Source organism: Hyla sarda, chromosome 1, assembly GCF_029499605.1.
Source record: "Hyla sarda isolate aHylSar1 chromosome 1, aHylSar1.hap1, whole genome shotgun sequence".
NCBI classification, from domain to species: Eukaryota; Metazoa; Chordata; class Amphibia; order Anura; family Hylidae; genus Hyla; species Hyla sarda.
The window spans coordinates 118,725,355-118,742,129 of record NC_079189.1 but is presented as its reverse complement, the minus strand read 5'-3'; the positions used below and the strand labels follow the sequence as shown (position 1 = coordinate 118,742,129).

Below are 16,775 nucleotides of genomic sequence, written 5' to 3'. Positions count from 1 at the left end.
TTTCACCAGCGTACCCCTTTAATAACAAGTTCTACTGAGCATTTATACACAAAACTGTGGAGATTTATCAAAACCTGTCCAGAGGAAAAGTTGCACAGTTTCCCATAGCAATCAATCAGATTGCTTCTTTTATTTTTCACAGGTCTCTTTAAAAATGAAAGAAGCGATCGGATTGGTTGCCATCGGCAACTGCACCACGCTACCTTTGCACAGTTTTTGATAAATTTCCCCCTGTAAGTTCATCCTCTCAGCTTTTTCGGTTCTGTCATATGATTCTGGCAGATCAGACTGTACATTCAACACAACGGGTTCCCTTTAAGTCTGCTGACAGTGTAATGTCTGGACCTATATAGAGAGAAGACTACAGATAATGTTGACATTGTCATAAGTAAGGTAAAGTTGTCAGTCCTATGGGGGAGATTTATCAATTCTTGCATTGAAGAAAAATGGAGGAGTTACCCATAGCAACCAGATTGCTTTTTTTTTTTTTTTTAAATAGCCTTTTCAGAAATTCAATAAGCAACCTGATTGGTTGCTATGGGCAACTGCTCGACTTTTCCGATGCACAGGTTTTTGATAAATCTCCCCCTATATCTTTGGTGTACAGTATATGAAGGACAGAGACAACAGAACGGTGACAGGGGAGTGACAGGAGGAGTCATTGTACCTCAAACATTCTCACTCCAGAATATACAGACATGGATGATGACTATTGAAATAAGAAACTCCATAGATGACCCAGAGGGATTAGAGGGACTAGAGAGGCCAATACACTATATATCACCAAACCCCAAGGCCGTAGCCCGGGGTGCAAAACACCTCGGTTTATTCCCCCCCCCCCCCCAGAAATATATAAAATATAACTTTTATTGTGTATCTTAAAAATAATAATAAACCCAGTAATGTGATATTAAAATTGTAGTGGCAAGTGGGATGGTTTGAGTATGTTCTGAGCAGTTTGCTCTTAGTATCTAGGGTTCTGCAGAAACCCAATATCCCTTACGAGGCACAATATTAAAACACTAATGTGACGCCTCTACATGTTTCGCCGTCTCCGCGCCGTTTTCAAGAGGCAAAGTGTGGCGGTTTCTGCAGAACCCTATATACTAAGAGCAAACTGCTCAGAACATAATCATACCATCCCACTTGGCACTACAATTTTAATATCACATTACTGGGTTTATTATTATTTTTAAGATACACAATAAAAGTTATATTTTATATATTTCTGGGGGGGAATAAACAGAGGTGTTTTGCACCCCGGGCTACGGCCCTGGACTATTGGAATATGTAATAACTTTTTATGTAATAATATTTTATAATATGGTCAGGTTGACCTCCTTATGTATTGGCATTGTACAAAAACATGTTTTAATTATTTTTTCATGGCATAAATATATTTTAAATAGTTGTATGTTATACTGTAGCAGGTCTTTGTTATATACTACACAATGGAGGGGGAGGGGTTCCGAGACTGGCATTTCATACAGCAGTCTAAAGTAAACATCAATGCCAATATCAGGAAGAACATGAATCTTGATTAACCTACATGTGAGGCTGCCCCAGAAATTCTCTACGCAATCTTGCACAAATTTCCACCACAAATTATAGTTATTGTAAAAATATGTATATTAAAAAGCCTGAACATCTAACAGATCAATATTGTATTTATCTGGCGACACAGTGGATTGTGCTTGAAGCCATAGTGTATGTCATTCTATCATGTTGTCAGTCACTAGTTTGCAGTATTCAAGTAGACATGAAATGGTGTCTGTGCAATGTATTCAAAACTGTCTGTTATTTTTATAGGAATCAGATACATCCTCCGGCTACATTACCATAGAAACACAATGGGTAGGCACACTTGGTGGGAGAAATACTGCAGAATAAACTATAACTGATTAGTCATAGTGCTTAAGGAAACCACAAATATATAAAGGAAAATAGGCAGGGAGAAGTCACCAGAGACACCCCAATAACTTGTGGATTGGGCAGCATGAACGTAATGACAGGTTCATATCACATGAATACATAAGGGCGGATTTATGAAATTGTATAAGACAAAAGGCCCTAATTAGTCAATATATGGGAGGAAAAAAAAAACTTCCCACAGTAACCAATCACAGCACAGCTTTCACTTTACCAGAACTCATTAAAATATGAAAGCTGAGTTGTTTGCTGTGGCCAAAATCTCACCAGTTTACTCTCACACATTTTACTAAATCAGGGCAAAAATTTGCCCTTTGCAACCATTAACAACACAATAAATGATGGTTGCGCTTTGGTTGGTTGCTACAAAAGCTTTTTTTTAACCCCTTAAAGACATGCGCTGTGGTGTGGCTGTGAAATGAGTGCAGTAGCCATGTTTGTTTCATAGTTGGTGAATTGCAATGACTATAAGCAGCCAGGGACTCACAGCTAATACAGTGATCATGCTGATGTCTACCATTAACCCTATAGATGTGATCCATAGGGTGGGATCTATAGCTGTGATCAAAATGGAGGTTCCAGTGGGTTCTGGGGGAATTTATTGGACCCCCACAGTGCAATTTCAGGGGGTCTGATGAGTTTAAATGGTGGTTGAAGGTCTCTTAGCCGTCTTCATGCTACAGGATGGCTGATTTAGACTGCTCTCTTGAGCTGGTGATAAGGGCAGATGCCACTATATGCATCCTATATCCTTGCTCTAAGTATTATTTAATCCTTATATCTGACCTGTTGACGCCAGAAATGTAGCCTTTCCACCAGTTTTCAGGCAAATTTAGAAACTGTTTGTATTCCTGGTGACTTTTTAGCAAAACTAAGCTATGCATTTTTACTGTAGCATGATAGCTTCACAATAGCTCAGCAGTTAGCTCTGCTGCATTGCACTTATATGTTATGAATGGCATCTGCACATCGTTTGTATGTTCTTTCTTTGTGTTTTCACGAGACTCTGAAAAGCATACATGGAGTGGCATTAGATCAACAACCTACCATAGCAATAACTGCAGCTCCTGCTCCAGCCAAGGCAACAATGAAAAGATGGAAAGTCATGTTCAGCTGTGAAAAAACACAGAAAAAAAAAGTAAAATTACCAATTACATGCACAGGTAATGCAACAGATACGATTTACAGTGATTCTCCACACTTGAATACATCGTGGAAGATTTATCAAAACCTGCCTAGAGTAAAAGTTGCTGAGTTGCCCATAGCAACCAATCAGATCTCTTCTTTCATTTTTGAAAAGGCCTCTGGAAAAGGAAAGAAACGATTTGATTGGTTGCTATGGGAAACTCAGCAACTTTTTCTCTGGACAGGTTTTGATAAATGTCACCCATCCTTATTGTGGCCACATCAATTATTTACTGCTACAGAGTTTCAAAAGCCCTGCAGTAACAAAAGAACTAAATCAGGGGTCTCAAACTCCGAACAAAATTTTATGGCCCAAACCAGGGATCTGGAATTTGTATCGCCCGACGCCCGGGACATGCAGTTTTGGGCTCCGGGCAGGTGATTTCTTTAGGCATTTAGCCCTGCTTCGGGCAAGCAGGGCTAAGTGCCAGAAGACTTCACACACGTCGGCAAACACTGTTACATGGGACCTGGTGCACATATGATGGGGCAACCAGTCTTGCCCAATCACTAAACTGCTACTTACATCTGCCTGCGGGGACTTCCTGGCAAAGGTGCACGCAGTGAGGGACATCATCGCAAGTGCCACACAGAGATGCTGACGTATTGCGCAGCGCATGCGATGATGTCACTTATAGCGTGCACCTCCACCAGGAAGTCCCCGCAGGTAGATTTAAGTAACAGTCCAGGTGGGGAATCTGTGCTATGGCTACCTAATGTGGGGAATCTGTGCTAATGCTACCTAATGTGGGGAAACTGTGGTAAGGCTATCTAATGTGGGGAAACTGTGCTAAGGCTACCTAATGTGGGGGAATCTGTGCTAAGGCTACCTAATGTGGGGAAACTGTGCTACGCTGCCTAATGTGGGGAAACTCTCCTTCGTTACCTAATGTGGTGAAAGTGTGCTGCGCTACCTAATGTGGGGAAACTGTGCTGTGCTAACTAATGTGGGGAATCTGTCCTGCACTACCTAATGTGTGCTGCACTACCTAATGTAGGGAATCTGTGCTAAGGCTACCTAATGTGGGGAAACTGTGCTGTGCTACCTAATTTGGGGAAACTGTGCTGCGCTACCTAGTGTGGGGAAACTGTGCTGTGCTACCTAATGTGGGGAAACTGTGCTATGCTACCTAATGTGTAGAATCTATTCTAAGGCTACCTAATGTGGGGAAACTGTGCTGTGCTACCTAATGTGGGGAATCTATGCTAGAGCTACCTAATGTGGGGAAACTGTGCTACGGCTACCTAATGTGGGGAAGCTGCTGCCTTCCTAATGTGGGGAAACTGCTGCCTACCTAATGCTTACCCCCCCCCCCCCCAGCAGTAGCACCCCCCATCATCCGTCAGCTCATGCTATTACCACAGGGGGTAGGGGGAATGGGGTAGGGGGGTGTTGCTGGTGGATGATGGGGGTGCTACTGCTGGTGGGGGGTGTTGCAGGTGGATGATGGGGGCGCTACTGCTGGTGGGGCTGTTGCTAATGGATGATGATGGGGGCATTAAATGTGAGGGGCGCATGATGGGGGCATTATATGTGAGGTGTGTATGCGGCCCAGCCTCACCCAGCCACTACCTCCAGTGGCCCCCATATAATTTGAATTTGAGACCCCTGAACTAAATGATAAAATACTGGATGCCTGTAGCCCTCACTAGAAGGAGTTTAGAAGTTTATTGCATACAGCCTTATTACTGATTAAAATGTGTAAATTAACAGAATACAGTATGTTCTTTACATGTGTAATCCTATGTTTTGTATATGTCTGTTGGAGCTCTATATCTGCAAAATCGTTTTATAAAAATATAAGATTGACTGCTATGAAGATATAATAAAGGACCTAAAAACAATGTGGTGTTATATTGCACTTTAGATATGGGCATTTGAAAGATGTCAATAATGAAAAAGCCAGTGGTAGTTTGACAGATGGGTTGCACTCTGAGAGTATTACACTGCTTATCATATTGCTCTGTCAGGTGGCATTGTAGTGGATGCTCTCACCATTGGCACTGCACCACCAATTGAGTCAACAACTCTGAAAAGTGCCATTTGAGGGATGGTTAAGTGGGGTCACTTATCACCTAATAAGAAGAACCTCTATAGACATATATGAAACATCCACATCTATGGTTACTTTGTTTCATAAGTGGTACACTATTTCATCTTTTAGTATGTAATAGCATAATTCCAGAAAAAAAGATCAATGGTAATATTAATATAATTATTAATTTCCTAACTTATTTTTATGTGTAATGGCTCAAACACTACATAAAATCTTTTTTGTAAGTCGGTGCCTTTTAAGGTCCAGGCAATCGGTTAGGTTGCATTTTTGGTGCATTTTTAACAAGTGTTTTCTGTTTCGGTTGGTGCACTCTCTTGTCTCTCAATGAGTATACCAATGCATGTTAATAATGCAACAAAAAAGCACAGTGTGAACATAGCTCAGTCAGCATTGACTAGAATTCTTAAACCTGGTTTAGTTTTGATTGATGAATCAGGGAATAGTAAACATGTGTGTGATTAAAATGAACTGGGAGCTACTACATGAGAGATTCTGGCCCTAAAATACTATTGTGAACCTAACCTGCTTTAGTCGGTTTGTGAACCAGAATTCGTGATGCATTGTGCCAAAATAAACCTGCAAACCCGACAAACCTGGAAAAGGGGCATGGTCATTCAGAAAAGGGTTGTGGTCACCTGAAAAAGGGACATGTTCTCACAACCCAACCTATTTACAATTGATGTGCAAAATTGGAGAGGCTCTTGTCACACCAATCACCAAATAGACCTGAGACGCCCAGCTGACACCTATACCCACGATGTCTGAGAAAATACAGAATATGAAATAAAAATCATACAGCGATTTAATATTAGAAGACAAAGCGATCTTCCTTTGGAGGCTACACTTGTAGCCAATTTGTATCTATTGCGGGATTAATTTTACTCGATATATGGTGATCCTGAACATTTTATATGCATATCTATTAATTTAAAGTATGTACTGATTTATTTTATATTACATTTTGACCTTAGAGGCACACAAGGGCCCTGTGTACCACTGGTCATATTTTAAACTATTTTATATGGTAAATACCACTGTTGTTTACATTTTATTATCTAAATAAAATATTTTCACACAAATTTACACAAATTCCTCTGAATATATGGCTGAAAATTCCTACCTAGAAAAAGATGGTCAGAACCTTCCTGACCTGTGTGTCTCAATGGTAAATAAAGTGGAATCATGCAAAGTCTGAAACAAAATACCTTAAAAAAAAAAAAAACAACACTCTTAGTAATTCAGGGCCACTGTGTGTTAGTAGATGAACCCACTAAATTGTAGATCTTAACTTATTCCAGCAAATTTGAGAGGAGCTAGGATCCATTACTATGATAAATCCTACCTTTCACTTTCCTCCATTATTAAGCCAGTGTTTGTAAACAGTACCTTGGTATGCTAATGCTCACTATTTAGATTCATGTGTGCAGGTTCATAAAACTCACATCAGTAGATTCACACATCCTCAGGAAAGCTTCAGATGGGGTACATAATTTCCTTTCTTCACTAATAGTAACAATTCCTAAAAAAAAAATAAACATTGTTAAAAAAAATCTTAAAAAACAAATATAATACTGATAGACGCAAAGCTTGAACACTATCAAGTGAAAAATGAAGATGTCTCACTAAACATAACCATTTACATTTGGACCCATAAAACAAACCTCTAAAATGTCAACCAGTATAACCAGAGTTTGACATTAGTTGTAAATAATATAGGCAGCCACTGATAATGGGCTCTAGATCAGTAAGAGCCACAGAGAGTCTTATTTGCTTGTATGTCATTACCCCTAAGACTCCATGGATGCCTGTAGTGAATTCTTTTGGTGCACCGTATTGGTCAAGAAGGTTCACATGGGCAGGATTTGTAATGGGAAATTTGGGAAACTTCTTGGTTAAAATTGCCCTAACTCAATGTAGTAAAGTTGGTAACACACATCATTGAAAAAAAAAGTGTCATCGGAATAAAACTCTTCAGTGCATTCCTCTGTATGTCCCGACGTGCCGCGTTCACTGCGTCCCGCATTCTGCAGATGGCCAAGATCACGTGATAACAGTTCGTTAGGACGTACGGATGGACTGCACACTTCATCAGGGGGCTGGCTTGTCAGGAAAGACAAGAAATAGCCAAGCCCCCTGACATCAATTGCTGGCACCCTTAGAAGATGTAAGTGTTCTTATTTCATTAGAGAACAGGCTTCAACAAAAAAAGAGGGCTCATTCTTTTGTGACATTCTCTTTCGAAGTATCATATCATAAGTATACCATCAGATGGCAAAATACATAAAATATTTTTCTTATTCCCCAATGATGCATTTGACAATTATAATCCTTTCTACCCTGCTGTGATATACTGTGGTGCCGTGTGCCTTGCTATAAAAATATATCTCTTACAAGTATGTGTAATCATCTGTTAGTAATAAAATCCATCTATATCTGAAATGAACAAAAGGAGTTATAATAACGTTCCTAGGAACTCCTGACCTCAAAACTAAATCAGCAAAGACAACTGCAGTCAACACTCGAGGAAAGAAATATGGCTCTGCCCTTATCATAAGACAATGGACTGAAGTGCCAGAAAAGAAGAACCACATACAGTGCATGACCTGAACCGTGGAAGAGAACGTACAAATGAAAAGTGGTGAGTACTTTTGTAACAGATAGCTATGCAATTTAGATGCCAAAATAGAGTCATATTTTATCATTTATTCTGGCACATCATTTGTCACGTATACTACCCAACTGAAAAATCCATAGTTTGAGACAAAAAAAACGGTCATAGTTTACACCACAAAAAGTGCAACTGACAATAAGAAAGTTAGACACTTGTAGACTTTTTTTTGCATGTAAAAAACTTATGTTTGAGCTGTAAAAATGACACACAAAACACAATGGGGGAAATGTATCAAAACCTGTATAGCAGAAAAATGGAGCAGTTGCCCTTAGCAATAGTTGCCCAATCAGATTGGATCTTTCACTTTTAATTAAATTAATTTAATGGCTTCTGAAAAATAAATCAAGCAACCAACATTTGATAAATTGCCCCCAATATGCTTATAGGCTTAGAATGTGTTCTAACATGAGATTCTTTACAGACTTTGTGGCATAAATTTCTGTAACTGAAATAGGTCAACATTTTGTTATAAGTTAGTTGTAAAGGTGTTATGCACTGAAAATGTTTATTTAACCAATGCGCCCAGGCTGCATGCTAAAAGATAAAAATCTTCTATTCACCGCTCATGCTCTGTCGTAGCTTCCAGCATCGGTGCCCCATCTCAGACGCTGCACCTCTTCCCAGGACTTCTGATGCCACATAACATTGCCAATCAGCCAATAACTGGCCTGAGTGACCTCCCCACCCAGTCAGTGATTGGCTGAGAGGCAATGTGATGTAGTGTCTGCAGCTCTGTGAAGTGCAGTGGTGACCTGCTGCCAATAACAGAGGGGGGGGGGGGATAGAAGCTTTTGCTATGCAATATGGGCACATTGGTTAAGTAAAATTATTTAATGGACCATCCCTTTATATTTTAAGCATAACAATTTGCATCTGGTAAGAATCTACTGCTCCATTCCTTTGTAATCTGTATTAATCAGAATATGTTAATCAACTTTGCAAACAGGGTGCTCTCCAGCTTCTATGAGCAATGATTATCCTGCTAGCTCTTGCTGATAATATATTCTCCTTTATAACTATTCCCTCCTCCTTCAGCATACAGTATCTACATGGCTTGTGAGACATACCAACGTGACTGCAGGTTTACATACAGAGCGCACATGCCGCATAGTAGCTACACCAGGAAGTTTAGATATATTTTGGAAGAGGGCAGCACTATTGGCTGGCGCGGTCAGGGTAATCATTGCTCAAAGAGGTTAGAGACCGTCCCCATTACTCAGAAAAGTAAGTTAGCATATTAAGTGATTCTGCTGTCAGTTAGTGATGAGCAGCAGGGGCCATATTCGAATTTGCGATATTTTGTGAATATATTGATGATTATTCGTCCTATGTTCGCGAAATTCGCATATTTGCTATGTTTGTTCACGATTTCGCATGTGAAAAAAAAACAAAAAACTGAATTTTTGTCACTACGAATATATATATATATATATATATGTGAATATATATATATATATATTCATATATATATATATTCGTAGTGACAAAAATTCTGTTTTTTCTTTTTTTTTCTTCAATTTTGTCGCACAATTATTATTTTTTCTCGTTTTGCCGTGGATTTTTGGGTAAAATGACTAATGTCACTGCAAAGTAGAATTGGTGGCGCAAAAAACAAGCCATCATATGGATTTTTAGGTGCAAAATTGAAAGTGTTATGATTTTTAGAAGGTAATGAGGAAAAAATGAAAATGGAAAAAGAGTCCTTAAGGGGTTAAAAAGATATGCAATTTAGGCTTCGGAGCACACAGTGTTCCCCTTGGCTGCTAGAGCCCAACACAGTTTGGCCCCTTCACTAATTAGTCACTCCCTTCAGGTATGAAAAAAAAAGGATTTGGCCAGTGCACAGCGGGAAGTAACTAACTGGTGAAGGGGCTTAACTGTGTTGAACTCTGGCAATCAAGTGGTAGACCCATTGGGCTCCACAGCCTCATATGCATATCTTTTTAAACTTTAATATCTCTGTGCTGAAAGGGTCAATTAAATAATGATAGGCATGTACAGATTCGGGGTCACAAGCCCTATTGAGTTATGCCCTAGTTGATACCTTAAACACCTGCTGACATGTCCGGTTTAATAATATAACAAAATAAGACTAAATAATGGTGCCTAAATGCAGAGCTTTAAAGAGGTTATCCACCATAAGGTGATTTTAGAACATACCTGCCAGACAGTAATAGACATGCTTAGGAAGGATCTGTGTTTTTCTTGGGGCTAAATGGCTGTTGTGAGATTACCATAAAGCTAAGGCTATCTTTTGTGAACTGGGTATTTCCTGTTGGATTTCATTCTCAAACTACACATCCCATAGTTCCTTGTTTGTAAGTTTGAGGTCACTTTCCTCCCTCCCACACATCAGCCACCCCACCCATTGAAACACAAATGAGTTGCATTCCATTCAAAAGACCAGTGTTTTCTAACCAGGGTGCCTACAGCTGTTTCAAAATGATCTCTCTCCCAGTCAGCGGTCGCTCCACCCATTGAAGCAGACAGGCTCCCTGTCATCACCTGACTAGTGATGTCATGTCTCCACGCACTGCAACCTGGGAAAACCTGAGAACCGAGTAATTTTGGATTCTGTTAAAAATAAATATTGGGGCAAAAATCACAGAAGAGTTGCGAGAAAACCGCCACACACAGGTACAGACACTATATTATGAACTACATTAACTTTACAGCCACTGTAGCATAGTCAAAAAAAAAATCCAGGAATACCCCTTTAAGTTTTGAGGAGTGCATTACAAAATGGATTATAACAAATCCTGACAGATCCCATTGATTTATAGTGGATCCTTCAGGATTCCAATGGGCTTCCTTTTTCTTTCTACAACAACAATAGCAGTACAGGCTATGATAAAATAGAAACCAAAAACAACAAAATGCTAGAAATCATTAGGGTTACAACCTGACCCTGCTTCCCATATCTTTCATACTCTTTTCTCTGTTTTGCTTATAATGTTGTTGTTGCACACTAGAATAGATATAAAAAAAATAGAATAGAGTCACTTACCAAACTGACGAAGATCCAAACAAAAGTTAGCTTCATTTTGTAATGTAGCATTTCTGCAAACGGTCCAAATATTGAAGTACATGTAGACTGGTAGGGAGGTAAAGGCTGTGACACCAAGCCAGGCCAGCATGAAGAGGTATGTCAGCATAATGAACTAAAATATAAAAAAAAAACATTAACATAGCTTGCACATATAGCAATAAAAACACACAATTATCCATTTCACAACTTTAACCCCTTAAGGACTACAGGTTTTTTCATTTTTGCACTTTAGTCTTTTCCTCCTCACCTTCTAAAAATCATAATGCTTTCAATTTTCTACCTACAGACCCATATGATGGATTTTTTATGCGCCACCAATTTTACTTTGTAATGACATCAATCATTTCACCACAAAATTTACGGAGAAAGCAGAAAAAATATATTTGTGGGGCATAATTAACAAAAAATTCAATTTTGTAATTTTGGGGCTTCCGATTCTAAGCAGGGCACTTTTTGTTGAAAATGACACCTTTTATTTATTCTGTAGGTCCATACGGTCGCAAGGATACCTAATTTATATAAGTTTTACTTTACTTCACTACTTTAAAAAAAATATAACTACATGCACCAAAATTAGTATGTTTAAAATGGTCATATTCTGACCCCTATAACATTTTTATTTTTCCACATATGGGGATGTATGAGGCCTCGATTTTTGTGCCGTGATCTGAAGTTTTTATCAGTACCATTTTTGTTTTGATGAGACTTTTGATACATTTTTATACAATGTTTTTAGGGTATACAAAATTACCAAAAATATGCAATTTAGAACTTTGGATTTTTTTTATTTATATGCCATTGACCGAGTGGTTTAATTAATGTAAAATTTTTATAGTTTGGACATTTATCCATGCAGCGATACCACATACCGTATTTTTCGCCATATAAGACGCTCTGGCATATAAGATGCACCCAATTTAAAAGGATGAAAATGTAGAAAAAAAAGATTCCGAACCTTCAACCTGCAGACCTCCAGATGTTTCAAAACTACAACTCCAAGCATGCCGGGATATCTGTTGGCTGTCCAGGCATGCCAGGAGTTGTAGTTTTGCAACATCTGGAGGTCCGCAGGTTGAAGACCACTGGTATAGGAGGTAATACTCACGTGTCCCCGCCGATCCGGACCCATCACCGCTGCCCTGGATGTTGCCCTTCATCGCTGTCACCGCGTCCCCGGGGTGTCCCCGTCGCTCCGGAACATCTCTGCTCCCGGGTATCCTTGCCCTCCGTCGGCGCTACGCACGCCCCTATGCACGCCGCACCTATTGGATGACGGGACGGCGTGTGCGACGACGTGATGGCGACGAAGGAGAGCACCGGCCATGCATGGGATCCCGGCATGGACCAGACACCGAGGAGGCAGGTAAGGTCCCTCCCGGTGTCCTGTAAGCTGTTCGGGATGTCGTGATTTCGCAGCGGCTGTCCTGAACAGCCCGACTGAGTCGGGTTAGTGTCACTTTCGCTTCAGACGCGGCGGTCAGCTTTGATCGCCGAATCTGAAGGGTTAATACAGGGCATCACCGCGATTGGTGATGTCCTGTATTAGCCGTGGGTCCCGGCCGTTGATGGCCACATGGACCACTGCGATAGGGCAGGTGTTAATGTGTATTTTCCGTATAATACGCACCAACTTCCCCCCCCCCTGTTTTGGGGAAGAAAAAGTGCGTCTTATACGGCGAAAAATACGGTATGTTTATTATGTTTAAATTTTTTTTATATGGAATTTGGGAAAAGGGGGTGTTTTAAACTTTTAATAAGGAAGGGGTTAATGTGTATTTTTTTTTTTTTTTACTTTTATTAACCCCCTAAGGACCGTTTTTTTTTCCGTTTTTGCTTTTTCGTTTTTTTCTCCTTGCCTTTAAAAAATCATAACTCTTTCAATTTTGCACCTAAAAATCCATATGATTGCTTATTTTTTGCGCCACCAATTCTACTTTGTAATGACATCAGTCATTTTGCCCAAAAATCTATGATGAAATGGAAAAAAAAATCATTGTGCGAAAAAATTGAAAAAAAAAAACGCAGCTTTGTAACTTTTGGGGGCTTCCGTTTCTACGTAGTAAATTTTTCGGTAAAAATTACACCTTATCTTTATTCTGTAGGTTCATGCGATTAAAATGATACCCTACTTATATAGGTTTGATTTTGTCGGACTTCTGGAAAAAATCATAACTTCATGCAGGAAAATTAATACGTTTAAAATTGTCATTTTCTGACCCCTAGAACTTTTTTATTTTCCACCTATGGGGCGGTATGAGGGCTAATTTTTTGCGCTGTGATCTGAAGTTTTTAAAGGTACCATTTTTGCATTGATAGGACTTATTGATCGCTTTTTAAAAACATTTTCATGATATAAAAAGTGACCAAAATTGCACTATTTTGGACTTTGGAATTTTTTTGCGCATACGCCATTGACCATGCGGTTTAATTAACGATATATTTTTATAGTTCGGACATTTCCGCACACGGTGATACCATATATGTTTAATTTTATTTTTATTTACACTGTGTTTTTTTATGGGAAAAAGGGGGGGAGTGATTCAAACTTTTTATAGGGAGGAGTTAAATGATCTTTATTCACTTTTTTTTTCACTTTTCTTTTTGCAGTGTTATAGCTCCCATAGGGACCTATAACACTGCACACACTGATCTTTTACATTGATCACTGGTTTCTCATAGGAAACCAGTGATCAATGATTCTGCCGCTTGACTGCTCATGCCTGGATCTCAGGCACTGAGCAGTCATTCCGCGATCGGACAGCAAGGAGGCAGGTAGGGACCCTCCTGCTGTCCTGTAAGCTGTTCAGGATGCCCCGATTTCACTGCGGCTATCCCGAACAGCCCACTGAGCTAACCGGCATGGTTTAACTTTCACTTTAGACACAGCGTTCAACTTTGAACGCCACGTCTAAAGGGTTAATAGCACACGGCACCGTGATCAATGCCGCGCGCTATTAGCCACGGGTCCCAGCCGTTGTTAGAGGCCGGGCCCGACCCGCCGTGGCCCCGCGTTATAAATCGGGAGCGGACACATGACGTTCCAGTACGTCATGTGTCCTTAAGGGGTTAAACTTTTTTACACCAGGGAGTGTTTACAGGGTTCTTTAGACGCCACTCTCAGCATTGACAGCGGCAATCTAAAGGGTTAATAGCTGGCCGCGGTGATCGCCGCATGTTGGCTATTAACGTCGGCCCTCAGCTACCAGAATCAGCTGAGGGCCGCCGGTATGGTGCGGGCTTGAGTCAGAAGCCCGCATCATACCTCGTTAACAGCACAAGGACGTGTATACACGTCCTTGGTCATTAACCAGTTAATTTCAAACATGTTTTAGTAGTGTGAAAAACAAAGGGGGAGATTAATGAAAACCTGTGTAGAGGAAGTTTTGCAGTTACTCATAGCAACCAATCAGATTCCTTCTTTAAAGGATAACTCCGGAATGTAACAACTTATCCCCTATTCTAAGGATAGGGGATAAGTGTTAGATCGCAGGGTTCTGACCGCTGGGCCCCCCCCCCCCCCGCGATCTCCTGAACGCTGCCCGGCTCCCTGCATGAAACGAGCATTTTTGACCACCGCACAAAGTGGCGGTCAACACCCCCCCCCCCCTCCATGCAGCTCTATGGGAGAGACGGAGCGTTGCTTTCGGCAATCTCCGGCTCTGCCATAAAACTGCATGGAGGCGGCATGTTGCCCGTAGCTTTATCTTGTGGTCGATAATGCTTGTCGAAAATTGCTACAAGATGTAATGAATAATATTTTCTCCTGGACATCCTTACAATTAAAAAAATGAAACTAAAATTAGATTATTACACATTTCCTTAACCACTTAATATGCGTCCTGGTAAGGTGGGACTTAACACACCAGGACATACATTTATGTCCTATACATAACCGCGAGCATTGGAGCGATGCTCGGGTTATGCGCGGCAGGTCCCGGCTGCTGATAGCAGCCAGGGACTTGCCAGTAATGGCTGACATCCGCGATCACGCAGATGTCCGCCATTAACCCCTCAGATGCCGTGATCAATACAGATGCGGTCATTCAATCATCCAGAACGGCAGACGGAGGTCCCCTCACCTGCCTCCGCTGCCTTCCACGGGTCTTCTGCTCTGGTCTGAGATCGAGAACAATGATCAATGATATGCTCTATGCATTACACTGAACTGTATTAGCAAAATAAAAGTAAAAAATAAATTTGAAAAATCCCCTCCCCCAATAAAAATGTAAATTGTCCAGTTTTCCCCATTTTACCCCCAAAAAGTGTAAAACATTTTTTAAATAAAAATATTTGGTAAACATTGTCGCATGCGTAAATATCCGAACTATTAAAATATAATGTGAATTATCCCATACGGTGAACGGCATGAAAAAAAAGTCCAAAGTTGCTGCGTTTTTATAACATTTTATTCCAAATATATGCAAATGTGGTATCATAAAAAAATTACAGATCACGGCTCCCAAAAATTAGCCCTCATACCGCCGCTTATACCAAAAAATGAAAAAGTTATAAATCAGCAAAATAGAGGGATTTGAAACGCACTAATTTGGTTAAAAAGTTAGCAATTTTTTTTAAGCGGTATAGTAATAGAAAAGTATGTAATCATGGGTATCATTTTAATCATATTGACCCACAGAATACAGAAAACAGGTTTGTTTTACCGTAAAAATTACAGCATGAAAACAAAACCTTCCAAAATTAGCAAAATTGCAGTTTTCTTATCAATGTCACCACACAAATAGTATTTTTTTGGTTGCGCCATACATTTTATGGTAAAGTGAGTGATGTAATTACAAAGGACAACTGGTCGCGCAAAAAACAAGCCCTCATACTAGTCTGTGGATGAAAATATAAAAGAGTTATGATTTTTAGAAGGCAAGGAGGAAAAAAACGAAAACATAAAAATAAAGTCCTTAAGGCCCAAATGGGCTGAGTCCTTAACGCCTTAATGATGCAGGATGCATATTTACGTCCTGCGCCAGCTCCCGCAATATAACGCAGGGTCATATGGGGTCGGTCCCGGCTGCCATCAACGGCCGGGACCCACGGCTAATACAGGACATCACTGATCGTTGTGATGCACTGTATTAACCCTTCAGACGCGATCAAAGTTGACCACCGCGTCTGAAGTGAATCTGAAAGTATCCTGGCAGCTCAGTCGGGCTACTGAAATTGCGGCATCCCGAACAGCTTACAGGACACCGGGAAGATCCCTACCTGCCTCCTCGGTGTCTGATCAGCAATACATGTCAGTGATCAGTGTAAAAGATCAGTGTGTGCAATGTTATAGCCCCCTATGAAAAAAAAGTGTTAATATATGTGATTTTAACCCCTTCCCTAGTTAGAATCCCCCCTTTTCCCGTAAAAACAAAACAAAAATAAAAATAAACATGTGGTATCGCCCCGTGCGTAAGTGTCCGAACTATAAAAAATATATTGTTAATTAAACAAAAATGTTACCGATAAAATCTTCAGATTATGGTGCAAAAAATTAGCCCTCAAACCGCCCCATAAGTGGAAAAATAAAAAAAGTTATAGGGGTCAGAAGAGGGCATTTTTAAATGTATACATTTTCCTGCATGTAGTTATGATTTTTTCTGGAAATACGACAAAATCAAACCTACATAAGTAGGGTATAATTTTAACCATATGGACCTACAGAATAAAGATAAGGTGTAATTTTTACCGAAAAATGCACTGCGTAGAAACGGAAGCCCCCAAAAGATACAAAATGGCGTTTTTTTTCTTCAATTTTGTCGCACAATGATTTTCACCGTGCAATTTTGGGTAAAATGACTAATGTTAATGCAAAGTAGAATTGGTGGTGCAAAAAATAAGCCATAATATGGATTTTTAGGTGGAAAATTGAAAGGGTTATGATTTT

The 16,775-nt window shown here is 40.0% G+C and overlaps 1 protein-coding gene across 1 annotated transcript in view; it reads right to left on the bottom strand.

Moving 5' to 3' along the window:
• Positions 1–16,775, bottom strand: part of GPM6A (glycoprotein M6A) — a 182,711-nt gene that overhangs the window by 5,478 nt on the left and 160,458 nt on the right. Inside the window, exons 4-6 of the mRNA XM_056560682.1 lie at positions 10,850–11,003; positions 6,614–6,690; positions 2,977–3,042 (exon numbers count right to left, since the gene is read on the bottom strand). Of these exons, the coding sequence (XP_056416657.1) occupies positions 2,977–3,042; positions 6,614–6,690; positions 10,850–11,003 (297 nt within the window). The remainder of the gene's footprint in view (positions 1–2,976; positions 3,043–6,613; positions 6,691–10,849; positions 11,004–16,775) is intronic.